Below are 27,446 nucleotides of genomic sequence, written 5' to 3'. Positions count from 1 at the left end.
TAAGAAAGTATCCCAAATAAGGAAATCTAAGTAAGTGTTAATTTGCAGTTTTAGCCTTTATAAGCTTGGTGAAAATCTGTTGAAGACAAGGCAGCTAACCCCCCTTTTTTCGTGGGTCCATGCTGACCTTCCCTATCAGGCTGTGTCTGACCCAAAATCAACGGCATGGTCAATTTTTCCACAACACTATGGGTAGGGCACTTGGAGCTAGGGTTAGGGTTCCTATGGGTAGGGCTTCACTACCTAGGGTTAGGGTTCCTATGGGTAGGGCTCCCTGAGCTAGGGTTAGGGTTCCTATGGGTAGGGCACTTGCATCTACAGAGAGGGTTCCTATGGGTAGGGCATCCCGACCTAACATTAGGCTTCCTATGGGTAGGGCATCCCGAGCTAGGGTTAGGGTTCTTATGGGTAGAGCGTTCCGACCTAGGGTTAGGGATCCTATGGGTAGGGCACTTGGAGCTAGGGTTGCGGTTCCTATGGGTAGGGCTTCCCGACCTAGGGTTAGGGGTCCTATGGGTAGGGCTCCCCGAGCTAAGGTTAGGTTTCCTATGGGTAGGGCGTCCCGAGCTAGGGTTGCGGTTCCTATGGGCAGGGCTTCCCGACCTAGGGTTAGGGGTCCTATGGGTAGAGCACTTGGACCTAGGGTTAGGGTTCCTATGGTTGTGCACTTGGAGCTAGGGTTAGGGCTCCTATGGGAAGAGCAGTTGGAGCTAGGGTTAGGGTTCCTATGGGTAGGGCAGTTGGAGCTAGGGTTAGGGCTCCTATGGGTAGGGCACTTGGAGCTAGGGTTAGGATTCCTATGGGTAGGGTACTTGGACCCAGGTTTAGGGTTCCTATAGGTAGAGCACTTGGAGCTAGTATTAGGGTTCCTAAGGGAAGGGCACTTGGAGCTAGGGTTAGGCTTTCTATGTGTAGGGCACCCCGACCTAGGGTTAGGATTCCTATGGGTAGGGCACTGGGAGCGAGGGTTAGGCTTCCTATGGGTAGGGCATCCCGAACTAGGTTTAGGGTTCCTATTGGTAGAGCTTCGTGACCTAGGCTTAGGGTTCGTAGGGGTAGGTCACCTGGAGCTAGGGTTAGAGTTCCTATGGGTAGGGCGTCCCGAGCTAGGGTTAGGGTTCCTATGGGTAGAGCACTTGGAGCTAGGGTTAGGATTCCTATGGGTAGGGTACTTGGACCCAGGTTTAGGGTTCCTATAGGTAGAGCACTTGAAGCTAGTATTAGGGTTCCTAAGGGAAGGGCACTTGGAGCTAGGGTTAGGCTTTCTATGTGTAGGGCACCCCGACCTAGGGTTAGGATTCCTATGGGTAGGGCATCCCGAACTAGGTTTAGGGTTCCTATGGGTAAGGCACCTGGAGCTAGGGTTAGAGTTCCTATGGGTTGGGCACTTGGAGCTAGGGTTTGGGTTCGTATGGGTAGGGCACTTGGAGCTAGGGTTAGGGTTCCTATGCGTAGGGCTTCCCGACCTAGGGTCAGGGTTCCTATGGGTTGGGGACAACGACCTAGGGTTAGGGTTCCTATGGGTAGGGCACTTGGAGCTAGGGTTAGGGTTCCTATGGGTAGAGCACTTGGAGCTAGCGTTAGGGTTCCTATGGTTGTGCACTTGGAGGTGGGGTGAGGATTCCTACGGGTAGGGGACTTGGAGCTAGGGCTAGGGCTCCTATGGGTAGGGCACTTGGAGCTAGTTAGGGTTCGTATAGGTAAGGCTTCCTGACATAGGATTCCAATCATAGAATCACAGGGTTGGAAGGGACCTCAGGAGGTATCTAGTCCAACCCCCTACTCAAAGCAGGGCCAAACCCAACTAAATCATCCCAGCCAGGGCTTTGTCAAGCCTTACCTTAAAAACCTCTAAGGAAGGAGATTCCACTACCTCCCTAGGTAACCCATTCCAGTTCTTCTCCACCCTACTAGTGAAAAAGTTTTTCCTAATATCCAACCTAAACCTCCCCCTCTGCAACTTGAGACCATTACTTCTTGTTCTGTCATCTTCTACCACTGAGAACAGTCTAGATTCATCCTCCTTGGAACCCCCTTTCAGGTAGTTGAAAGCAGCTATCAAACCCCCCCTCATTCTTCTCTTCTGCAGACTAAACAATCCCAGTTCCCTCAGCCTCTCCTCATAAGTCATGTGCTCCAGCCCCCTAATCATTTTTGTTGCCCTCCGCTGGACTCTCTCCAATTTATCCACATCCTTCTTGTAGTGTGGGGCCCAAAACTGGACACAGTACTCCAAATGAGGCCTCACCAGTGCTGAGTAGAGAGGAATGATCACATCCCTTGATCTGCTGGAAATGCCCCTACTTATACAACCCAAAATGCCATTAGCCTTCTTGGCAACAAGGGCACACTGTTGACTCATATTCAGCTTTTCGTCCACCGTAACCCCTAGGTCCTTTTCTGCAGAACTGCTGCCCAGCCATTCGGTCCCTAGTCTGTAGCAGTGCATGGGATTCTTCAGTCCTAAGTGCAGGACTCTGCGCTTGTCCTTGTTGAACCTCATCATATTTCTTTTGGCCCAATCCTCTAATTTGTCTAGGTCCCTCTGTATCCTAGCCCTACCCTCCAGCGTATCAACCACTCCTCCCAGTTTAGTGTCATCTGCAAACGTGCTAAGGGTGCAGTCCACACCATCCTCCAGATTGTTAATGAAGATATTGAATAAAACTGGCCCCAGCACCGACCCTTGGGGCACTCCACTTGATACCGGCTGCCAACTAGACATGGAACCATTGATCACTACCCGTTGAGCCTGGCCATCTAGCCAGTTTTCTATCAACCTTACCGTCCATTCATCCAACCCATACTTCTTTAACTTGCTGGCAAGAATACTGTGGGAGACTGTATCAAAAGCTTTGCTAACGTCCAGAAATAGCACATCCACTGCTTTCCCCTCATCCACAGAGCCGGTTATCTCATCATAGAAGGCAATTAGGTTACTCAGGCATGACTTGCCCTTGGTGAATCCATGCTGACTGTTCCTGATCACTTTCCCTTTTTTAAAGATGGGCACCACATTAGCTTTTTTCCAGTCATCCAGGACCTCCCCGATCGCCATGATTTTTCAAAGATAATGGCCAATGGCTCTGCAATCTCCTCGGCCAACTCCTTTAGCACCCTCGGATGCAGCACAACCGGCCCCATGGACTTGTGCTCGTCCAGCTTTCCTAAATAGCCCCGAATGTGAGCCTATGCAAGACACAAACTATCTTATTTATACAGATAAAGGGTGAGAACTTAACAAGATAACAAAGGAAGCAGAATCAGATAAGTTTACCTGGGCTAGGCATGCATATCTTATTTCCTTACTATTACCCATCTTCTGTTAATGTTTCGCCATTAGCACCATTGTTTATGCCCAATGCTTCTTTTCAACATTTATTTCTGCTTAAAGGTACATAGAACATTTCTTTAATCCATTCTTATTTTTAAAATATAATTCATTCTACTTTCACAATCCCTCCTTTTGGTCAAGCTCACGCCATGACCAAAATTCTACTGGGTTCCACGTATTAACCATTCTTTATCTCTTTGTTCATCAGCAATATTCAAAATCATCATATTAGCACTCTGTTCTGGGGCAGTCACCTGAGTGGCATGCCTTACACAATTTTGGGTACAACAGGAGACTAACTGAAAACATACAAAAATTATTAGGATTCCAAACAGGATAGTCAGGGCTCCCTGAAATAACCAGTTTCCTATGCCAGAGAATACTTAGCCACTTCCATAAAGAACTTGGCTCTTCATGGGGAAGATATGCGATTTGTTCTAAGTGGCTAGCGTGATCTATTACCTCATTGGTATCGTCAGGTATAAACACACAACATTGTTTTCCAATGAGAGCACAGGTCCCTCCTTTGGCCGCCAGCACTATGTACAATGCCTGACGGTTTTGGAGGGACACCTGTCGGATCGCCCCTGTTTCTTTGGCCAGGGCTCAAACTTTCTTCAGTTTTATTTGCCATTATTTTAACTACTTCTTTTAACCTCAGGAGCCTTTTTGCCTGGTGTATTACTCCCCCAAGTGAGTTAAAGGAACTGCCAATAGTCTCTTCCCAGGTGTCATTACTGTTCCATATTGTTTTAAACGGACAAGGTCCTCCAGTGAGGTCTGGGGAATTGAGCCAGGACAGGAACATCAGTTTGAGAGTGGGCTGGGATGTGGCTGCAGACCCAGCATTTAGAAATATTAAGGGTCTGAGCTATCCACACTTGCTGCTGGATAGAAGAATTGTCATTGTGGGCTCCCCAGACCTACAGACACCAACAGCCAAGGAACAGGCACCACCAGAGGCGCATGTTGGAGGCAGGGCCCTTCTGGTTCTGACAACCTCAACTGAGGGAACTGTAGTCACAGTTTTATGTCCACCAGGCAGCAGGCGCTAGGCTCACTACTGCTTTTTCTTGGGCCTTGCTTTAGGTAGTCGTCTGCTTCTGGCAACCCTTACGAGAACGTAGATTGTAAGGTATTGCAGGCTGTTCCTCTACGTCATCTTCTGGAGTCAAAATTGACTCTGCGTGGTCCTGAGGTGATGATTGGTTCGCTGGGGGTGGTGCATTCTTACACGGCAAAGCATGTATTCATGCTGCGGATGCCAGACAGTTTAACAGCCGTCTGGGCAGTAAGCAGTGCCTGATGATTCTTTGATAATCTTTAAGTCTTTTTGCTTCTTTCCTTGACTCTGGCTATAACAATGGCCTTCACACCTTATCTTTTCCTGATGCATTCATTCCTCATTCACACAAACAGATTGAGAATACAAACAGTAGTATTTTATATCGAGCAAAAAGGCATTGCAAATTAAACCTTGCTAAGTTTTACAATTAATAACCAAGACAATTTACATTGAGACTCAGACCTTCAATGTTTCTCTAATTTACTTAACATAGACACAATAGAGAATCCTGTCTCTTACTACCTAAATCTTAAAACAAAGAGTTAGAGAGGGCCCAATTTGTAATGCATATGGGAAAACAGAATCTTATAGTCCCAGAGGGTCATTTATTTCTGCTATTCAAAAAGGGTGGCTGGCAGGATGAAATCAAATTATACATTATAAAGTCCAGCTCCTACATATCCCCCTTTTGACACTAAGATTATCAATCGCCAGTGTCACTTCTTATGTAGTAAAATACTGGGAGGTGATTTGGGCCTGTGGCTCTAGCTTTGCATACATTTGTTTTATCCACCAGCATATTTTAAACATTTCAATTAAACACATACAATTTAAAACCAAAAACAATTAGGGGTAGTAACATTAGTATGCCAGTAGTTGTGGGAGACCATCCAGATAATATGAATGGTTCTGTTTCCCACATTGTTTTGTTTGTTTTTAGGAACTATGTTACCTTTTTAAACAGATAATTGGTAACTGTTTGCCATTCAATGCTAAGACTGATAGAGAACTCAGCTAAATCAATGCTTACAGTAAGCTGAGACTTTTTGGTTGTGGCAAATAGTAAATGTGATTATTGGTAAACACAGTACTTACATTACATGTACATTTGTCTACTGGTGGGTTGCTAACACTTTTATCCTTTTAAAACACTTCTTTCCAAGAATTAACACACACATTGCCCGTTATACAATACTTTGGTCTAATTATTAATTTTATCCCACATATAGGATCCTAGTGACATGTCTTTACTACAGGGCTTTGGAGCAACAGGCATGGATAAGCATACCCACTTTTGAGGAGTCCACTTGGTACAACCTCTAGTGTCCAATAGTTTCCCTTCCTCCCCAGCCCAGGTGCAATCTGTGGAGTGGGCTAACTTTCCATATCTTTGCTTCCAGAGCCTGTTGGTGTGCAATTTTAACAACAATTTCTTCACTTAACAAATTTTGTGTTACCGTACTGGAGACATACTGCATCCAGTTATATTGATAGGTATTAAACAATTATCTTTTTCTTTGCTTTAACATATGTATTAAAACCTTAATATTCTCTGATATTACCTAAAACATCTTATGTTCTAAATATCTGCATTTTAGTACATTCCATAGCTATTGCAGTATGTTTTTTGTTTTTTTTTTAAACTTATTTGTTTTTGTAATAGGCTGTTCTGTAGCTGGTATTAGCTTTTTCTGATTTTCTGAAAGACAAAAATAACATTTTTCTACCCCTTTCAGGGTGGCATTGATTGTTGCTTAAAAGATTCCTTTCTTTTACAAATACCCTTGCTGATTGCAGGCAAAACAGAGGAATTACCCCCATATTTTCCTGTGTGTGTGGTGGGTTTTTTTTTTGTTTTTTGTTTTTTTTATATAGGCAGGCTAGGTTTTAATGGCTTCTACTTTTTAAGGGTTATGGGGAAATTATTCCACTGTTTAGTTATTAAATTCATGAGGTGGTGTACCTCAAGTTTTTCTTCTTATATAGCAGACCAAGTTTGTAATGTTTTTCCTGCTGTGTTAAGCTTTAAGTTTATTCACAGGTAATAGCTGAGAAGCATAATTACCATATTACCTTCAGGATTTTTCCAAAAATCATACACACTATACGTTGTTACAGGGGTACTTACTAACATTAAATTTATTTCAATGTTTAATATTAACAATAACATTTAGCATCAAATCTCTTAAAGGGATCTTGTTATACCATGTCTTTTATTTAGGCAATTTCTTTTGTGCTGGCAGTTTTCACCTTCCTTTATCAGTTAGGTAATTTGCATCAACACAGGCTTGGCTTTTGGATTCAAAGCCATCAGCAGAGCTCAGAGACTCTGTCTTAAAAGGGACACAATCAACTTCCACCAGAGTTTTGATTTCTTTCCACTTTCAACTCCTGCTTACAAAACACACACAGATCTGAAAAAGAAAACAGTCTACTGCAGCTCTTTTTGGAGCCCTAATAGGATTTTAATTCAGTAGCATATTTCATTTGTATTTCTTTTACCACTTTTTACAATATACACTGCACATGTCCTAGGGAAAAAGCACATTCCTTCTATACTACAACTTTTTTTTTTTAAACATTAGCCATATCAATTGTTACATACGATGTAACTGTTTCTTTTTTCTTACGGAGTTTTCATGTACCCTTATCAAAAGTGACAGTCTGATTACACAGAGCCATTTTAAGGCTCAATGTTTTTAACATTGCTTCTTTTTGTTTTGTCCACCTCACCTCTGCTGTTGCTTCAGAGGGGCACTGTTAAATTTTTTTTTTTATTCTTTCACTACAGTTCTTATCTGCTATTGTTACAAAAAAAACAAACAAACAAACAACCAAACAAAAAGACTCCAGAATCTCTCCCTATTCTCCTGATTTTGACTGCCCTATTGCAGCCATGACTTGGTTTTTATTTAAAAAACATTTTAAATTTTATAAAGAATCAAGGTACCCCTTAAGGGTTAAATGCTAAATCCCAAAGCCAAACAACACTAATTACCTGTGTCTTGCAAAAAGGTCTGTCAGTTTTGCAACTTTGAATTAAGAGTCAAATGAATTTTTAGTGGCATTAAAAACAAAAACAAAACCAATTTATCTTACACCTACAAAACAGGAGTTTTACAAACCAGATGTGCTGGTTTAGCTTCTTAGAACTTTACATATTTTCACAGACAAATAGATACATACACATTTTCTATTCCTTTACACTGCTTTGTTTTTACATAGCTCTCTATATATTTGGATTATTTACAGGCATTCTTTTGGAAAAGGGCCCATTTTCCCTTCAGAATGGCTGCAAAGAAACCAAGAATTCTCTCTCTTTAACATGGTCCTTTAATATTTTCACAAAGTTTAACTGCTTAATTCTCTCCAGCCTTTGTAGAGTTAACTTTTCACTCTCTTTCCTTAAATCACTCGTTTATCTCCCAAAATAACACCTTTATCACCTCAGATTTCACCATTTTAGGTATTGTTCCAGGGGTTCATGCCTGCACTTACTGCTTTTCTTACTCCTTACACTAGGCCCTTAGGGCTTCCAACCTGTTTTTCAGTTTCTTTATCTGTTGCTTGCCTGCTTTTCTGGGCCTGATCCTGCTCCCCCCCCCACCCCCCCCAAATGAACCGTTTGTGAGTGATATTGTGGTCACTTCACAATTTTGAAATAAATGTTCAAGGAAAGGGACCAGGAAGGGTGGGGGCTAGTTGAGGAGCCCACCCTCTTTGCTGAATTGGTCGTGGAACACTAAAGAATCAGTTTTTGAGGCAGACAACAAAGGGGAACAGAACAAGGGGCTTTTTGTCCTTTTTACAATGAGATGGGAGTATTGAGGGGGTTGGATCGATCTGGGGTGGGTTTTTGAGAACGGGGTATAGGGGAGCGCTCGGTCTGGTGGTGGGAGAGGAGGCTTTTAATAAAGCTTTCAACTTATTATTTGAATATTTGAGAGAGGCGAGTTTTTTATTTTGTCCAGCTACGATTTGCCTCTTCCCACCACTGAATGAAACAATTAACCTCTTCTTTAGCCAATTTAGTTTTCGGTTGGCCGAGTTTGTCATTTAAGACGTCCACTCGGTCTTGTTCCAAGATTTTAACAGTGGCCACTGAGTTTTGGGATCCCCCTGAGTTAGCCTAGACCATTTTTCCCAGAAATTTACAGGAGTCCAGACCCTTCTTACAGGAGTCTGGACCCATCCTAAATACATACATGAGCCGGCGTTCGTTTAGGGAACTGTCCCGACTTAGACGTCTGGTTACCCATACAGGAGGACTTCAGACACCAATCGCACAAGAAGGAAATTCGGGTTCGTCAGAGCAATGCCCGGTACAACACACAAAAGGAGCCCACAGGCTACTGCCTCAATTGCCCTTGCTTTCACACCCAGGGTTTTACCCAAAGTGTGGTGCGGCTGCAATTGTGCAGATTCCACTCACTCAGACCGCAGGGACAGGAACCCCTTGGTCGGCCGATCCCCGGACGGAGATGGCACCCAGACTCAAACACTCCACAGTTAGACAGATAGACACAGAGACAGGACAGTCCTCAGTCCGGACAAAACACAGAAATAATTACCTGACCAGATTCCTGATGTCAGATCCCGAGATCCCTACCAGAACAGAGTGGGAACCAACAGGTTCAATGGCGTAGACTTCACTGTGGTCGTGCACCTTTTCGTTATGGTGGAGGACCGCTCGGGCCAAATGCCCAGGTGCCGGCTGCCACGGTCGTCCTACAAAAACAGTCAGGAATCACACAGCCCCAGTGAAGACGGTTGCCATCTCGGTGGAACCTCCAAATTGTCAAAGTTAGACTCAGGACTCACAGTTTGTCAGACCACTCTGTTTTATTAGCACAGCGCTCTGCTAATAACACCCAGATAATGTGAGCACCATGCAAGACACAAACTGTCTTATTTATACAGATAAAGGGTGAGAACTTAACAAGATAACAAAGGAAGCAGAATCAGATAAGTTTACCTGGGCTAGGCATGCATATCTTATTTCCTTACTAACTATTACCCATCTTCTGTTAATGTTTCGCCATTAGCACCATTGTTTATGCCTAATGTTTCTTTTCCTGGCACCTGTATTTCAACATTTCTTATTTCTGCTTAAAGGTACATACAACATTTCTTTAATCCATTCTTATTTTTACAATATAATTCATTCTACTTCTATGATGAGATAACCGGCTCTGTGGATGAGGGGAAAGCAGTGGATGTGCTATTTCTGGACTTTAGCAAAGCTTTTGATACAGTCTCCCACAGTATTCTTGCCAGCAAGTTAAAGAAGTATGGGCTGGATGAATGGACGGTAAGGTGGATAGAAAACTGGCTAGATGGTCGGGCTCAACGGGTAGTGATCAATGGTTCCATGTCTAGTTGGCAGCCGGTATCAAGTGGAGTGCCCCAAGGGTCGGTGCTGGGGCCGGTTTTATTCAATATCTTCATTAACGATCTGGAGGATGGTATGGACTGCACCCTTAGCAAGTTTGCAGATGACACTAAACTGGGAGGAGTGGTTGATACGCTGGAGGGTAGGGATAGGATACAGAGGGACCTAGACAAATTAGAGGATTGGGCCAAAAGAAATATGATGAGGTTCAACAAGGACAAGTGCAGAGTCCTGCACTTAGGACGGAAGAATCCCATGCACTGTTACAGACTAGGGACCGAATGGCTGGGTAGCAGTTCTGCAGAAAAGGACCTAGGGGTTACGGTGGACGAAAAGCTGAATATAAGTCAACAGTGTGCCCTTGTTGCCAAGAAGGCTAATGGCATTTTGGGTTGTATAAGTAGGGGCATTTCCAGCAGATCGAGGGATGTGATCATTCCCCTCTACTCAGCACTGGTGAGGCCTCATTTGGAGTACTGTGTCCAGTTTTGGACCCCACACTACAAGAAGGATGTGGATAAATTGGAGAGAGTCCAGCGGAGGGCAACAAAAATGATTAGGGGGCTGGAGCACATGACTTATGAGGCGAGGCTGAGGGAACTGGGATTGTTTAGTCTGCAGAAGAGAAGAATGAGGGGGGATTTGATAGCTGCTTTCAACTACCTGAAAGGGGGTTCCAAAGAGGATGGATCTAGACTGTTCTCAGTGGTAGAAGATGACAGAACAAGGAGTAATGGTCTCAAGTTGCAGAGAGGGAGGTTTAGGTTGGACATTAGGAAAAACTTTTTCACTAGTAGGGTGGTGAAGAACTGGAATGGGTTACCTAGGGAGGTAGTGGAATCTCCTTCCTTAGAGGTTTTTAAGGTCAGGCTTGACAAAGCCCTGGCTGGGATGATTTAGTTGATTTTGGTCCTGCTTTGAGCAGGGGGTTGGACTAGATGACCTCCTGAGGTCCCTTCCAACCCTGAGATTCTATGATTCTATGGAAGTACAGAACACACATGGTTTAATTAATTAATTCCTCTCTCCTGAGTCCAAAATATGCTTTTGGGGGCTAGAGCAGATCAGCCCTGACCACATAAAACCTAACTAGCTTGTTGCCTAGCACAGTGTTGATGACATGGGTCAGGCAAACCTCCAGCTCACTGGGCCCCCTTGTTAAGGGTAATTAGCATGAGCGACTCCATTTTGTAAGTTCCCCTATTTTGTATCCATCATTAACTAAAAGCGAGCACATCACGTACAAGGCTCCCAAGGGCAGCATTAAAGAAAGATAAAGCCAGAAACAGGAAAGAGGATAGGAAAACAGCTGCAACAGCAAAATTAAGGAAAAATTCTAGTATGCAAGGTAACAGCTGGACTGTGCACTAGCCAGCACGAGGACAATGATTAGCTGTAATAGGCTAAAGATAAGAAAATGGCTTGTTTATTGGCTAAGGCTTCCGATCCACGAGGGTAGCATGCACTCCTAAAAGGTATCTAATATGTAATCTGCAGCCTGGGTCTCTCCCTGACTAGCAGGGGGACACCACGTTCGAACGTTGTTTGAACCTTGCGCAATAAAACTTTGTTGTTTGGATACTCTGTAAATCTTTGGGTTTTGTGCCTCAGCCTAGAAACGAACGGTTCGTGGCCTACAGGTATAATTCGCAACACCCTCCAGCACTGATTCTAACCAGTTGTGGTTTTTTAAAACAGAAAATGATCACTAGTTGTGGTAGAACTAAGATTCACCTCCGCTACCTGCCATCCCGCGAATCAAACTACTCCTGGGTCTTTCAAGACAACGGAACAATTTTCCACCTGACCATCAAAGGTGGTCCATCTCCCAGCACTCCATTTCTAATCTTCTCTCTCTCTCTCTCTCTCTCTCTCTCTCTCACACACACACACACACACACACACACACACACACACACACACACACACACACACACACACACTTTTGCTATCCATCTCTCTCTCTCCCTCTCTCTCTCACACTCACACACACACACACACACTTTTGCTACCCGTCCTGATTTAGACTAGGCTGCCCCACAGCCTGTGGGACATCAGAAGACTCGCTAACTATCTTTGGGGTGTTCAGAAAGGCATGGCAGAGCGACATGCTGGTGTTCAAGGTACATCATCACGATGTAACATTACAACATGTTGATGTGATGTCGCATGCTGACGCTGCCATGACAGGAGGTGTTGAATGTGTTCTGCAAAGCCAGGTCGAAAAGGTGGCACTTTTGCAATGCAATGCGCCAAGTGAAGAGACTGGGGAGGGAATTGCCCTGCCCCTGATTAGGTTTCATCCCTGCCTGGAAGTTGTTTAGCCATTCTTCTCAGGTGTCGTTTTTATTCCTCATTATAACTATGCTTGCGGAACAGCAAGAGATTGATAAATTCACAGGTTTTAAGGCTAGAACAGACCATTATGACCATCTAGTCTGGCATCCGGCATAGCAAAGGCCAAAGAATCTCAAACAATAAGTGTTTTTTTGTGCAACTTGGTGTATTCCAAAGGCAAAAGACCTGGTTTCAGAATAAATATTCCTGAGAAGAAGGCCCAGATCCCACCTCCCTGTGCCCCAAGTGTACCTGTGAGGAGGTGGAAGGTTCAATAAATAAATCGATACAAATCATGGCTGGACTATGGAGAGGTGCGCTGCAAGCCCCCTGCCTTACCTAAACTGCTGCATCTGCTCCCAGCAGGTTATACACCCCACACACCCTTTTCAGGACATTTTAAGCACCACCCCCTTCTCACCCCCCACCCAAGCTGGACACACCCCTCTCCGGAGTGTGTGAACAGCACCTCCCCACAGCACCCCCATCTTCTGCTCCTCCAATCCCACCCCTCCCTTTCCGGGCACAGAACAGCCACTGCACTGCTCCGCCTCAGGTGTCGCCTTTTGCAGGGGAAAAGCCTGCAGCTGCTCTTTAAAGTATTTATGTACAAGGGACCTGCCTGGGGGGGAGAGGGACTGGCGGCCCCTGTATTGAATTACTTCCAGTTTGTAACCTGCCGCCTCTGGGCAGGGCTGATCGGGGGCTCACACGCCAGTCCCCACCAGGCACGTGTTAGTGTTATTTGCACAGCACAACACGGAGACAATCCGACACCTTGGCTTGAGCCCTGCTCCATCGTGACTTTCTCTTGTGTCCGGGGTGGCCTTGCAAAGCGCGCCGCCCAGGTCTTTTCTTATTAGCATCTGCTGCAAAGCCCTGAACCGACACAACTCTTTAAAAGGGGTGAAGGGAGGGGCTGGACCCTAAAGGCATCCGCCCTCCTCCTTCGCTTCCCACGCAAAGCACAGAAGAGGCGCATTAGCGGTGCAATCGCAACCCTCCCTACAAAGCGCCTCCCGGGTGGCCGGGCGCCCGGCTCGGGAGTTTCATTCTCTGTTGCAGGATTATTGCTTCGCAAATGGAATCGGACCTAATTCCGCTTGCACAGAATAAAGCGCAAAGGAGCTTTGGGCGACCCAGCCTCAAGCCGCCCTCTCGCCTTCTCCCCCCCGGGTAGGACCCGTGGGTTTGCTGTAGTTTGGTTTGTTTCCTTCCCAAGGCAGCCGGCCGAGCAGGGAGCTGGCCGCGAGCACAGGCGGACGGCGGAGGCTGAAGCCAGTCTGGACAGCAAGCCGCCGAGCGTGTCCAATGTAAAAAATCATCTGCCTCCCCCGCCCCTTTCTGAGACACCCGCCGCTAGCACCACGGAGGAGGTCAGACGAGGACGCTGCAGGGCCTGGGCTGTCATAAGTGGGGAGGGCAAAACCAATGCATTAAATAAGCTCCCTCCGACCCCCTGTGTTACTGGAGATGCAAAGCTGGGGGCGGGGGGATGCCGGGTGTGTCACCGATCAGACGGAAATCCTCGAGGTTTCTAAAGCTGGTGCATTGAGATCGCTGTGTTGTGCAGGAGCGTTTTCACTGATTTAGTTTAAACGGCGTAATAGAAAAATGGTGCAAGAGTGGGAGTGGCGGGGCAAGGAAGGAGCAGCTGAGCTGGGCTCGTGTCATTGCATTTCCGCGCAGGGATTTTTGATGGAGATTTCCCTTTCGGGCCCAGGTTAAATGTCAGCTGTTTTAAACCCAGCAAACCCGACTGTCCTGCATGTTGCGCTAGCTGGGGGAGGGGAAGGGAGACACTGAACGCCCATCCCAGGCTTCGACTAATTGTAAACGCCTGATGCAACCGGGCAGACAATCCGCCGGGGGAAGGGGGCTCGCAAGCCTGTGTTTGTAGCAGTTCTTGGTGCATGTCGTGGCAATGTGCAAAGTTCCCTTGTCGCATCTGCTGCTGAGATGGAATCGGGGGAATCGGCCAAAAGCCGGCCCTGGGCATGGGAACCCCTGCAGTCGAAGAGAGGGAAGGCTGGGGGAGAGTCCACCCCCAGCAGATTCAGAAGAGGTCAGAGGGCTGTGTGGTGCCATGAAAGTTAGTCTGGAAGAGGGCGAAGCTTGTAAATCCCAGACCACTCTCATTTGCTTTTCTTTATTAACAAACACATAGCCAAAAACTAAACCCATTACTGTCCACGTGTTTTACCCCCTCACAGTTCTAGCTGGTATATGGGTTTGCCAGTAGGTGGCAGTATGCTTGTCATAGGGCATTGCCTTTTGGAAAGGGTTAATTGAAGGGGTCCTTTTGCAGGCAGCTGATGATAAAGCAGACAGTGGTATATAACTAAAGGGCATCCTATCCTGGGCACATTTTTACTTAACAGATGCTGGATGAACTTGAGTGTTGTTTTTTTTTAAACTTCTCCCATGCCAAAGCCTACAGTGTGGTTTATCTCAAAATTCATTCATGTGGCCAAATAAAATGCAGCTAATGCAGAATGTATTTGTGCAAATAGTGCATTGCCAAGACAGGAAAAATGTTTTTAGTGTAAAATAATCCTGCCCCTGTACATGGCTTTTAAATGGCTGGGCAGTCTAATAATTTAGCAGGGAAATGTTTGACTTTGGGCTTTTGGATTAAGACACGGAGAAAAATCCAGAATGCTAAAAAAATCCTCTCATGTAGAAAACCCACCTGTAATTGCAAAGAAGCCCCGTTCAGTTCTAAGCACAGTTTCTCAAATGTAAATGAGTGGATCCATATGACCATCATCCTAAACTTGATGACAAGTCTTCTGTTTCAATGTCTCTTTAATGGCTGTGACTGGACAGCTTTCTGTGAGGCAGCACTTCCTCCCAAGAGGAGCTGTCTTCTTGGCAGTAGCCCAGAGCACCGTCTTACTGAGACTCTCACGCTGGAACAGCTTCACATTCCGCATCAGAACAAATCCAGCAACTGTTTACTTTTCTGGCTCCTTTTTGATCAAGCAAGGGAAGAGTTGTGACATTGTGTGTGCGCGTGTTTGTGCACGCGCCCACGCATGTGTGTTCTGTGCCCCAGTTTGATGGTTAAAGTATAAATTAGGGCATTTTCTCTAATACTGTTTCCTCTAGTGTGTTTATTTGGGTTGCACCTTCATGTGTCCTCCTATTGTACAGCTTGAAAGTGCAGAAAACTGTCTGGTTTAGGGTTCTAAAATTAATTTTGCAAAGATCCCCACTTATTGTGTCTGGGTGTGAGTGTATGCACTATCTATCTCCATCTATCTGTAGATAGTACATGCCACCTATTTTTATCCTCAGTTACTGCATTTTTGCTTTTAGTGCATACCTTGAACACTAAAAAACCTATGGATTGCCATTTGTCCTGAGAATCCACACAGATATGTTACTAGTTTTTAAATGTCAAGGTACTGTATGAATATTTTTTGTCGAGAACAACTTACTTTCTTTATCTTATATTTTGTATTTCTAAAGATGAGGAAGAGGATGAAGTGGAAGACATTGAGGTTCTGGCAGAGGAGAAAAGACACTCTTCCTCCAAGAAGACTGTTATGACTATTATTCTAAAGCATTGCACCCCGATTCACCAGCATTATTACTACGCTGCCACTTCCCCATACATTGAAAGTGAAGATGCCCTGCCGCAGGAAAAGCTAAAACATGAGGTGCCCCATGTCACAGATCCCATGATCCAACCAGAGTCTAAGATCCGAGGGGTAGCCATGTTAGTCTGGTTCTGTAGAAGCAGCAAAGAATCCTGTGGCACCTTATAGACTAACAGACGTTTTGCAGCATGAGCTTTCGTGGGTGAATACCCACTTGCATCCGAAGAAGTGGGTATTCACCCACGAAAGCTCATGCTGCAAAACGTCTGTTAGTCTATAAGGTGCCACAGGATTCTTTGCTGCTTCTACAGAGTCTAAGAGTTCAAGTCCTCAAAATGTAGAGTCAGAGGGCTTGGCTACACTTACAAGTTGCAGCGCTGGTGGAGGCTTTCCAGCGCTGCAATTACACCCCGTCCACACTTGCAGGGCACAACCAGCGCTGCAACTCCCTGGTTGCAGCGCTGGCTGAAAACCCATCCCGGCAGGGGTATAAGGAGTGCAGCGCTGGTGATCCAGCGCTGCTCAGCAGGTGTGGACACTCACCAGCGCTTTAAGTGTCCTCCAGGGAAAAAGGAGTTATCCCAGAATTCCTGTTCAGCCACTCTGCTCATCAGTTTGCACTCTACTGCTCTTGCCTCAGGTGACCAGCCCTTTAAATGCCCCGGGAATTTTAAAAATCTCCTTCCTGTTTGCTGCAGCCAGGTGTGGAGTGCAATCAGTTAATCTTTCCAGGTGACCATGCCTCCACGTGGCAAACGAGCCCCAGCATGGAGCAATGGCGAGCTGATGGACCTCATCAGTGTTTGGGGGGAGGAATCAGTGCAGGCACAGCTGCGCTCCGGCCGTAGGAATTACGATATCTTTGAGCAGATATCAAGGTCCATGCTGGATAGGGGCCATGATCGGGACGCACTACAATGCAGGGTGAAAGTTAAGGAGCTGCGGAGTGCCTATTACAAAGCCCGCGAGGGGAATCGCCGATCCGGAGCTGCCCCCACGACCTGCCGTTTTTACAGGGAGATGGACGAGATACTTGGGGGTGACCCCACTGCCAATCCCAGGATAACGATGGACACTTCAGAGCAGGCTGGGGGACAGGAGGAGGAGGCGGAGGCGGCGGCGGCGGCGGCGGCGGGGGGGGGAGGAAACCACGAGTGAAGCTACTGGTATGGGGGAAGACACCCCAGAGTGGGCATGCAGCCAGGAGCTCTTCTCAAGCCAGGAGGAAAGTACCCAATCGCAGCAGCCAGCAGTTGCAGAAGGACAAGCAGAGGAGCGGGTTAACGGTAAGCGGCTTTTATTTTCTGGGTGGAAATGTTTCTGGAGAGGAAGGGGGGTTATGGCTGCATGCATGCCAGCCTCTAGATGTGGAATAGCCCGTTGATGTGGTCTATCACGTCGCGGTAATCTGCTTCAGTTATCTCAGCAAAAGTTTCAGCCAGAGCGTGGGCAATATGCCTGCGCAGGTTTATAGGGAGAGCCACTGTGTTTCTTGTCCCAGTCACGCTGACGCTGACGCGCCACTGTTCCGCGAGTGGGGGGGGGATCATTTCTGAACACAGGTAAGCCGCGTAGGGTCCCGGGTGGAATCCACATTGCTGTAAAAGAGCCTCCCGCTGTCCCCTAGTGACTCGCAGCAGGAAGACATCTTCCAGGATTAACTCCTGTGAAAAATGTTGGGAGACTCTTTAGTGAAGAGATAGGGAGATAGTGAAGATCACCCCTGCAGCTGCATCTTCACTCAACCCCTCTATCACTCCAGATTACCCGAAGCAACCAGCTCCCCTCTATCAATCAAGCCCCACTTCTCCCTCTATAAGCACCCCTAACTCACCATTTCGTGGCTTCTGTCATGTTATGCGTGTGGTAAAAGAATGCAAAAGTGCGAACTCCCTCAGTGTAACAATTCATGTCTGGAGATAGTGGATACAATGCTGCCCCTGTTAAATGTTTCATTTCTGGGTTTCTACAGTGACCTTGACTCCTGGAGTGAGCAGATGTTCCACAGCACAGAGGCTACAAAATTTGAGAAAAAATCCCCGAAAGAGCAAAGAGGACATGCTGAAGACTGTTCTTCATCACTCTGCTGCAGAGAGAGAGGAATTGAAGGAGTGGTGAGAGAAGGAAAGCATGATCCGCCAGAGACATTGGCGTAGAAACGCTGTGGCAAAGAGGAAAAGCACAAACCAGCTGCTAGACATCCTGTCGAGCCAAGCGGACTCTCTCAAGGCTATCGTAGCCATGCAGGCAGAGCAGTCCCGTGCTGCCCCACAGCCCCCCCCGTCCCAAAGCTTTTTGCCTTGTGCCCCAATGTCAGCTCAAACCGCCTTTCCCCAGCATTCAGGTTCTTACCACCACCAGCTGCCTCCAACACCTGTACGTTCACCAACCAGCCCTGATACCTACCACCACCCTTACCCTCTGCACTCAACCCCCATCACCATGCAGTATATGCACCCTGAAGTGCAGGATTCGTTAAACAGCACTCCAGACAGGACATATGCAAACTTGTGACTGTACAGTTCACCAACCCACACCCCTTCCCTCTTGTGTTCATGAAATGTTGTGTGTCTGTCTGTCAAGGAATTTTATTTCTTTTCAATAAAACAATTCTTGGCTTTGAAAACAGTCTTTATTATAGCAGATAGTGAAAGATACCTTAGCCCAGTAAAGAAAGAGGCACTGCAAATCATTTTAGGGATAATAGAATAACAGTGTAAACAGTGCAATTCACTCCCATGCAAGGCAGCAAACATTACTGTTGGCTTTCAGCTTCAAATTCTTCCCTCAAGGCATCCCTAATCCTTGAAGCCCTGTGCTGGGCCTCTCTATTAGCCCTGCTCTCTGGCTGTGCATATTCAGCCTCCAGGACTTGAACCTCGGTGGTCCATGCCTCACTGAATGTTTCACCCTTCCCTTCACAAATATTATGGAGGGTACAGCAAGCGGATATAACCGCGGGGATGCTGCTTTCCCCCAAGTCTAGCTTCCCATACAAGCAACGCCAGCGTGCCTTTAAACGGCCAAAAGCACACTCCACAGTCATTCGGCACCGGCTCAGCCTGTAGTTGAACCGGTCCTTGCTCCTGTCAAGCTTCCCTGTATAGGGTTTCATGAGCCAAGGCAGTAACGGGTAAGCGGGGTCTCCAAGGATCACAATGGGAATTTCGACGTCCCCTACTGTGATCTTCCTGTCTGGGAAAAAAGTCCCTGCCTGCATCTTCCTGAACAGGCCACTGTTCCAAAAGATGCGTGCATCATGCACCTTTCCAGGCCAGCCTGTGTAAATGTCAATGAAACGCCCGCGGTGATCCACAAGCGCCTGGAGAACCATAGAGAAATACCCCTTACGATTAACGTACTCTGATGCCAGGTGGGGGGGGGGCAGAATAGGAATATGCGTCCCATCTATTGCCCCTCCACAGTTAGGGAAACCCATTTGTGCAAAGCCATCCACAATGTCCTGCACGCTCCCCAGAGTCACGGTCTTTCTTAGCAGGATGCGATTAATTGCCTTGCAAACTTGCATCAAAACGATTCCAACGGTCGACTTTCCCACTCCAAACTGGTTCCCGACCGACAGGTAGCTGTCTGGATTTGCCAGCTTCCAGATTGCAATAGCCACCCGCTTTTCCACCGTTAGGGCAGCTCTCAATCTTGTGTCCTTGCGCCGCAGGGTGGGGGCGAGCTCAGCACACAGTCCCATGAAAGTGGCTTTTCTCATACGAAAGTTCTGCAGCCACTGCTTGTCATCCCAGACTTCCATGACGATGTGATCCCACCACTCAGTGCTTGTTTCCCGAGCCCAAAAGCGGCGTTCAACGGTGCTGAGCATTTCCGTGAATGCCACAAGCACTGTAGTGTCACACGCGGCAGGAGAATCGATATCGATATCATCGTCAGACTCCTCACTGTCACTTTGGAGCTGAAGGAATAGCTCGACTGCCAAACGTGTTGTGCTGGCGACACTCATCAGCACAGTCCTCAGCAGCTCGGGCTCCATTTCCCACAGAAATCGCGATTCACACACAGAGCAGAAAGACACTCACAATGGCGCCAAACGTTGCCAGAAAGACAGAATGCTGGGATGTGAAGCGATGCACCACGGGGCGTTGGAACAGGAAGCGGAATGACCCACACACTTCCTTCCCCTTCCCACAATACTCAGCGCCAAAACGGCGCCAAAACAGGACGAGGTGCTCTGTGGGATAGCTGCCCACAATGCACCTCTCAATACAGCGCTGGAAAGTGCTGCAAGTGTGGCCACACTGCAGCACTGGTAGCTGTCAGTGTGGCCACACTCCAGCGCTGGCCCTACACAGCTGCATGACCAGCGCTGTAACTCCCAGCGCTGCAACTTGTAAGTGTAGCCAAGCCCAGAGGTTAGCAAACGTCTACGCCTCAATTGTCTGGAACGTCAGCGGAATAAGGATCTGCGCTCTAGTTTCCTCACGTTAAGGGATCATGTACCTGAACTGGTTAAAAATGAGAAAGTTGCAAAAATACTCATCTTGAATAAAGCCACTGATTATATCCATTCCCTTCAGGCAGAGGAACACAAGTTATTGCTAGAAAAGGAAAAATTGCAAGTCAGACAACAGCAGTTGCTAATGGAAATAGAACACATGGAGACGTGTTAACTTTTTTTTTTACCTGACCTGGACGGTCACTGCCACTTTGCACATTTTTGATTCTTTAAAAAAAATGGTGTTTTCTGATGTTAATGTTGTTTTCCTTTCGATCCAATCCTTGAACTAGCTGACGAACTGTATTATCCGGGTAGAGAGTACATGGATGTTTTTGCAAGGAGTTCAACAGACTGCCAAACAACGATGCACTGCCCTCGTATTGCTTAAGAACTATAGATGTTCTTTAAAAGTTGTGAGCATTTGGAGCTACTGATGGCACCTAGTTGACTTTAAAAACATTGATTCCTAATTTTGAATGGTGCTTATGTTCTACCTGATGTAACTTCAGGGGTTACCATTTGTACTTCTGTGGGCATTTTCTGTAAACACGATGTACACACTTGCCTTTTGTACATGTCTTGGATTATGAGAGGTGGAGAAGTTCATACCTAAGTTCGGTAATACCTCAATGTTTGAGGAGCATGTTTTTGTATACAAATATATTGTTAATCTCTGTTATACAGGCAGGGTAAGAATTAGTACAGTATGTACTTTAGTATGATGCTGAGACAACTACATTTGATACTTATATTTTCATGTGAAAATGAGTTCTGAAAGTTGGCCGTGGATATTACTGTATCTCTTTTTTGAACTAAGAAAACTTTTGTAAAGGAATTTACTAAATATGCCTTTTCTTAGACTGTTTCTTCCAGTTGATGTATTTGTTAATGTTTGGTGCATAGAACTGGGTAACCGCAAAGTTCCATTTTTAATTTCTTCCAAGGATGTACATTTAGTGTGTTTCTTATAACATTTTGAAATACCTTGTGTTTATGAAAATAAATAGCAGTTACATGATGTGCTCTTCAATATTTATTTTTCAACTTAGTTATTCTTTTTTATTATAAATGCTATTACTTTAATGGTGCCCATGAGACATAAAGACACGATTCCAGCTCCTATGCATTTACAATCACAGGATAGAGCTTATATTACAGGAGGGATGAAATGCCAGCGAATTACCATTTCTCGTAACAAAGTAATTGTAATGGGAACAATTGTAATGTACTCCTGTCAATCCACATTCAGCGCTCTCCTTTGATACAGTGATCTTTCTAGGGCAATGGTTTTCCACCTATGGTCCGTGGACCCCTGGGGTCTGCAGACTATGTCTAAGATTTCCAAAGAGGTCTGCACCTCCATTTAAAACTTTGTAGGGGTCTGCAAATGAAAAAAGGTTGAAAACCACTGCTGTATGGGCCTTATGCAAAGCCCATTAGGACTCTCGTTGACTTCAGCAGGGTTTGGGTCAGTCACTGAATGCACAGCACTCTCAGGGCTAGGATGCATTGCTGATTTCCACCAGCTGGTGATCTGGCTCCCATACCTGAGGTATCATCATGAGAGCAGAATATTAGTGGAAATAATTGCCCTAGGAAGGAAAGAGAAGTGTTTGTGTGGTGAACCAGGATCTTAGGAGCTGAGTCTTACTCTTGAATTCTGTTCTTTCTTAATGTATCAAAGGACATAACCCAAAGGTTGGTCACCATTTGTTAGGAGAGTCGGTATAACCCCCTTGCTCATTCCCCATATTTTGAGAAGGATTCATAGCAACAGTTTCCCCTTCAAAACCTGAAGCTGCCTGTATCTATTGGGTTTCTGGGAAACTGGCCGAGCGGAATTCCGCCCAATGCTAAAGGACCCCCCCCCCCCAGCCTAAGGGGAGGATCTACGGGACCTCAGAAACCCACTAATTTCGGGGGACAACTAGTAAAAGAACAGGGACAGGAGTGCAGTCAAAGGGTCATAAGAAGGGAGCCTGATGGGGACACCGAGCAGAGAACCCCGGACAGCGCCCACTGCTCCTCGAAGGCGTCAAGGGAACCAGTGGATGCCGCCCAGAGGAACTCCGCCCGGATACATGAACAGACTAAGGACCGGAAACAAGCCCCACAGTCACAGGAGTCTCCATTGGCCAACCGCCTCTCCCTGGTCACGTAGATGGCCATTAGCGGAGTGGTTACCTGATCCAGCCCTGACAAGGTAGAAGCCATCCCTGGGAGAGGCCTAGGGGCTAGGAGAAAAAGCTCAAGCTGAATGGGGAAGGAGCCATACCTGGGCCATGCCCCAATCAGGGCAGCTGGGCCTTATACGAAGGCCAGGGCAGCCAGAAGCAGAGCAGAGTCTCTCCTCTAGCTGTGGAGGGAGACTGGCCTGGCTGCAGGGGAATAAGAGGGTACCTGGGAGTGAAGCAGGGCTGGGGAAGAGCCAGAGGAGCAGGGGTGCTCCAGTCTGGTGACTCCCCAAGCTGCAGGGCCTGGTTCCAGGCCCATAGAGGTACTGGGTGGTAGAAGAAGGCAGCAGGTCAAACTGCCTTGCCAGTGATGAGTGGCTTTTCTACTGCAGTCTGCCCCAGTGAGTGGGGGCTTGGTAAGGACTGGCAGTAGCCCAGACTGAGGTGAGGTGGGGGGAAGTGGGTGGGGGCTCCCTGGGGAAGGGAGACCCATAGAGATTGTTGGGGTATTGCCAGGGGGCAGCACCCCAGAGAAAATAGGCACCAGAGTCTGGGAGGGACATGGGGTGGCCAAGCTGTGGTGGATCACAGGCCTGCAGAGGGTGCTCCAGGCTGGGAGCTAATTCCCTGAGAGACCAGCAGGTGGTGCTGCAGGGGTGAGTCCACATGCTTACAAGGCCGCACGTTTGAAAAGGGGGAAAGAAGCACAATCTGTGGTTTCATATCAACATTTGAAACCTGTTTATCCATTTATTAGCCGCCCTGGCCAACCATTCACACAGGTGGAGATAGCCCTGGGTGACATGGGTGGCAAGTTTGTAGAAATTTTGGTGGTGCCCAGAACTCGCCCCCCAACTCCGCCCCCCCAAACTCCGCCCCCACCTGCCTAATGCTCTGGGAGGGGGCTCGGGAGTGGGAGGTCGGGTGCAGATGCTGGGCTGGGGATTAGGGTGCAGGAGGGGTGCAGGGTGCAGGCTTTGGGATGGAGTTTGGATGCTGGGTGCAGGCTCTAGGCTGGGGCAGGGGTGGGTGTGCAGGAGGGGGTGAAGGTGCAGGCTTTGGGACGGAGTTTGGGGTTGGGAAGGGTATGTGGGAAGGGGAGGGGGGTGCACCTTGTGGGGAGGGAGTTTGGGGATAGGAGGGAATACAGGGGTGAGGGCTGTGGGGCTGAGGATGAGGGATTCATGATGCAGGAGGGGGCTCAGGACTGGGGCAGAGGATTAGGGTGCGGGGGGATGAGGGCTCTGGCTGGTGCTGAGGGGTTCATGATAAAGGAGGGGGCTCAAGGCTGGGGCAGAGGATTAGGGTGCGAGGGGATGAGGGTTCTGGCTGGGGATGAGGGGTTCATCCTGTGGGGAGAGGCTCAGGGCTGTGGCAGAGGATTAGGGTGCAGGGGGATGAGGGGTTCATGCTGCGCGGGGGGGCTCAGGGCTGGGGCAGAGGATTAGGGTGCGGGGGGATGAGGGGTTCATGCTGCGCGGGGGGGCTCAGGGCTGGGGCCGAGGATTAGGGTGCGGGGGGATGAGGGGTTCATGCTGCCCGGGGGGCGGCCTCAGGGCACGGGCTTAGGATTAGGGTGCAGGGGGATGAGGGGTTCATGCTGCGCGGGGGGGCTCAGGGCTGGGGCTGAGGATTAGGGTGCGGGAGAATGAGGGCTCTGGCTGGGGCTGAGGCTTAGGGTGCCGGGGGATGAGGGGTTCATGCTGCACGGGGGGAGCTCAGGGCTCAGGGCTGAGGATTAGGGTGCAGGGGGATGAGGGGTTCATGCTGCACGGCGGGGCTCAGGGCTGGGGCAGAGGATTAGGGTGCGGGGGGAGGGGTTCATGCTGTGCAGGGGGGGCTCAGGGCTGGGGCAGAGGATTAAGGTGCAAGGGGATGAGGGGTTCATGCTGTGCGGGGGGGGGTCAGGGCTTGGGAGAGGTATAAGGTGCAAGGGGATGAGGGTTCTGGTTGGGGCTGGGGGATGAGGGGTTCATGATGCGGGGGGCTCAGGGCTGGTGCTGAGGATTAGGGTGTGGAGGGGATGAGGGCTCTGGCTGGGGCTGAGGATTAGGGTGCCGGGGGATGAGGGCTCTGGCTGGGGCTGAGGATTAGGGTGCGGGGGGATGAGGGCTCTGGCTGGGGCTGAGGATTAGGGTGCGGGGGGATGAGGGCTCTGGCTGGGGCTGAGGATTAGGGTGCGGGGGGATGAGGGCTCTGGCTGGGGCTGAGGGTTTGGGGCGTTGGAGAGGCTCAGGGTAAGGGCAGCTGCCTTGCCCTTAGTGGCGGGCAGGCACTAGGACCCTGGGGCAGCAGACAGCCGTTCTGCCAGGAGCCGCTCTACTCCGGCAGCAGGAGCAGGCAGGGGAGAGGCGCGCGCTGCTTTTTGTCAGGCAGGGACGGGGCACGGCGGGGGGCGGGGGACACGCGGCGGGGGCTGGGACCTGCTCCAGGCAGAGACGTGATGGGACAGGCGGGGGGGGGAGACCTGCGGGGGCCGGGGCCGGGGCCCCATCCAGGCAGGGCCAGGGGAGAGACCCAGCTCCAAATATTGCTGGAGCAGGGCACCCGGCCCTGAATATTCCTCGAGCCCAGGCACCGCAGGTCTATATAACCTGCCGCCCATGCTGGGTGATGCTTCTTTAACAGGAGAATGGATGGCATGGAAGAGCCAAAATTAAGACATTTCGGTGCCCCGTGACTTGCACATAATGGCCAACAGAAACCCACCGCAGAGGCGAATACATCTCAGCATTGGGGGGAGCAACCCCTCACAGAGACCATTCGTCATGCGGGTTTGGGATACTGCTGGTGAACATAGCGAGGGGCTAATACAGCAGGGTGGGGATTCTCAGCCACTCTGGGCACTGCCTGGGCAGAAAGGAGCCAGTCACAGCTGGGAGACACCTCCCCCCCCACAAAAGGGGGAAGCCTCTGGCTTTGTGTATTAAATATGGGGCAAGTCATTTTCTTCAGCAAACATTTTAATGGAGATAAAGAAATGAGCATCAAATGAGACGAGAAAGTTGACCATTTAAACCCCTGTAACCGCCAAGATGGAGAATGGCTCAAGGCAACACATTCCCTCCAAAAGAGGAGAACTTGCTGCAACTAAATGGGAACGTCTCAAAACTCCCAATGCTTTTTAACAGACATTTGATAATTACTCAGAAAAAGGCAAAATCTGACAGCTGATATCAATGTTCAGTCTTTAAAGAGAGAGAAGGGTGGAAATCTGGAGAATTTTGGATCAATTTTCACAAATAAGAGAAGAAAATGGAACAATGTGTGGGACTTTATATCGATAGTCAATAGTAGGTAGAGGTTACATTTGAGTGACTTAGGGTAGGTCTATACTTACCGCGTGGGTCGACGCGGTGAGTTCGACTTCTCGGAGTTCGAACTATCGCGTCTAATCAAGACGCGATAGTTCGAACTCCCCACGCGCTCCGGTCGACTCCGGAACTCCACCACCGCGAACGGCGGTGGCGGAGTCGACCTTGGAGCCACGGACTTCGTTCCTGCGGCGTCTGGACGGGTGAGTAGCCCGAACTAAGGTACTTCGACTTCAGTTACGCTATTCGCGTAGCTGAAGTCGCGTACCTTAGTTCGACCCCCACCCCCCTTAGTGTAGACCAGGCCTTATATTGTTATTTGACAACTCAAGAGAAAAAGGGCAACATCTGCAAAGATTTTCTAACATATTCAAGAATTTGGAAAAGGTCAATCAGATTTTGTTAATATTTTATAATTAGAGAGAGAGGGGAAAAATCTCAGGGAATATTAAATAAGTAACAGATACCTAGAGAGGAAGTGGGGCAAAATTTTAGAATATTCTCCTGAAGAGCTCCATGTAGCTCAGAAATTTATGTCTCACCAACTGAGGTTGGTCCAAGAAAACATACCACCTCAACCACGTGTCTCTATAAATGCAAAGCAATGCACTATTGGAGGGGAAAAGTGATCATTTAACTATCAACTCAAGAAAGGGAGCTGCATGTTGCTGTAGCCAGCTCAGTGACAAACTGCACTCAGTGCGCGGCTGTCATCACAATGGGGCAAAATCTGAGGAAGAGACTACAAGAAGGGTCAATAATTGGAGAGAAACCTGACTGGATTTTAAGTATCAGGGGGTAGCCGTGTTAGTCTGTATCCACAAAAACAACAAGGAGTCTGGTGGCACCTTAAAGACTAACAGATTTATTTGGGCATAAGCTTTCGTGGGTAAAAAACCCACTTCTGCAGATGCCACCAGACTCCTTGCTGACTGGATTTTATGCCCCGTCGGTGACAATCACAGAGACACGAGGGAGAATTTTATATTTTATCACTATCGGAGACAGAAGTGACACTACAGCCGTGCCAATAAAAGGTGAGCAGTGTAGCCCCTCATTGTCAGCAGGAGAGAGCTCTCCCACCGACACAATAAATCCACCCCCAGCCAGAGGCAGCAGCATTGTGACAAAACCAACCCCCCGAATGACAAACGCTTTACTGAGGAAAAGCACAGGTGAGGACAGCGATCTGTCAGCCGGAGAGTTCCCCCAACAACAAAATAAATCCACCCCCAGCCAGAGGCGGTGGCCCTGGCTGACGGTGAGCTCTCCTCCCCCCACCGACAAAGCATTGTTCACACTAGCGTGTTTTGTCGGTAAAACGCTTATCGTTGGGGTGTGTGTATTGGGGGGGTTGTTTTTTCACACCCCTGAAACAGGAAAGTTTTACCCACAAAAGTGCCGCGCGGACAAGGCGGAGAGGATTTCGTATCCCCCGCCCCGCGGCACGTGGAGACCCCCCGCCCCGCCCCCAGCTCCGGCGGATTCCCCGCCCAGAGACACGAAGGGGAACCCCCTGAGTCCCGCCCCTCTCCTGCTGCCCCCGGGGCTGAGCCTGGCCGAGCCGGGGGCAGCGGCTCCATCACTAGCCAGGCCCCTGCTCCAGCCCCCGCGCGTCCCGTTTCCCACCCGGGAGTAGATCCCCCCACCAGGGGCTGCGGCCGCCAATCAGAGAGCGTGAAAGGGAAAGAACTACGCTTCCCAGCATGCCCCGGGAGAGGGAGGGCGGGCAGACAGGGTTTCTTCCGCTTCCTGC

At 48.4% G+C, this 27,446-nt stretch overlaps 1 protein-coding gene across 1 annotated transcript; it reads left to right on the top strand.

Annotated features, from left to right (window-relative positions):
* Nucleotides 1-15,603: 15,603 nt before the first annotated feature.
* On the top strand, nucleotides 15,604-20,374 carry LOC123359715 (N-myc proto-oncogene protein-like; the record flags this gene model as incomplete). The annotated part of the gene is made up of 3 exons (XM_045001132.1): nucleotides 15,604-15,845; nucleotides 16,054-16,084; nucleotides 20,115-20,374. Coding segments are annotated over 3 exons (533 nt in total), but the record flags the coding sequence as incomplete, so codon positions are not given.
* Between the last annotated feature and the right edge of the window lie 7,072 nt (nucleotides 20,375-27,446).

Source organism: Mauremys mutica, unplaced genomic scaffold, assembly GCF_020497125.1.
Source record: "Mauremys mutica isolate MM-2020 ecotype Southern unplaced genomic scaffold, ASM2049712v1 Super-Scaffold_100167, whole genome shotgun sequence".
Taxonomy (NCBI): domain Eukaryota; kingdom Metazoa; phylum Chordata; order Testudines; family Geoemydidae; genus Mauremys; species Mauremys mutica.
This window is presented reverse-complemented; position numbering and strand designations above follow the sequence as displayed.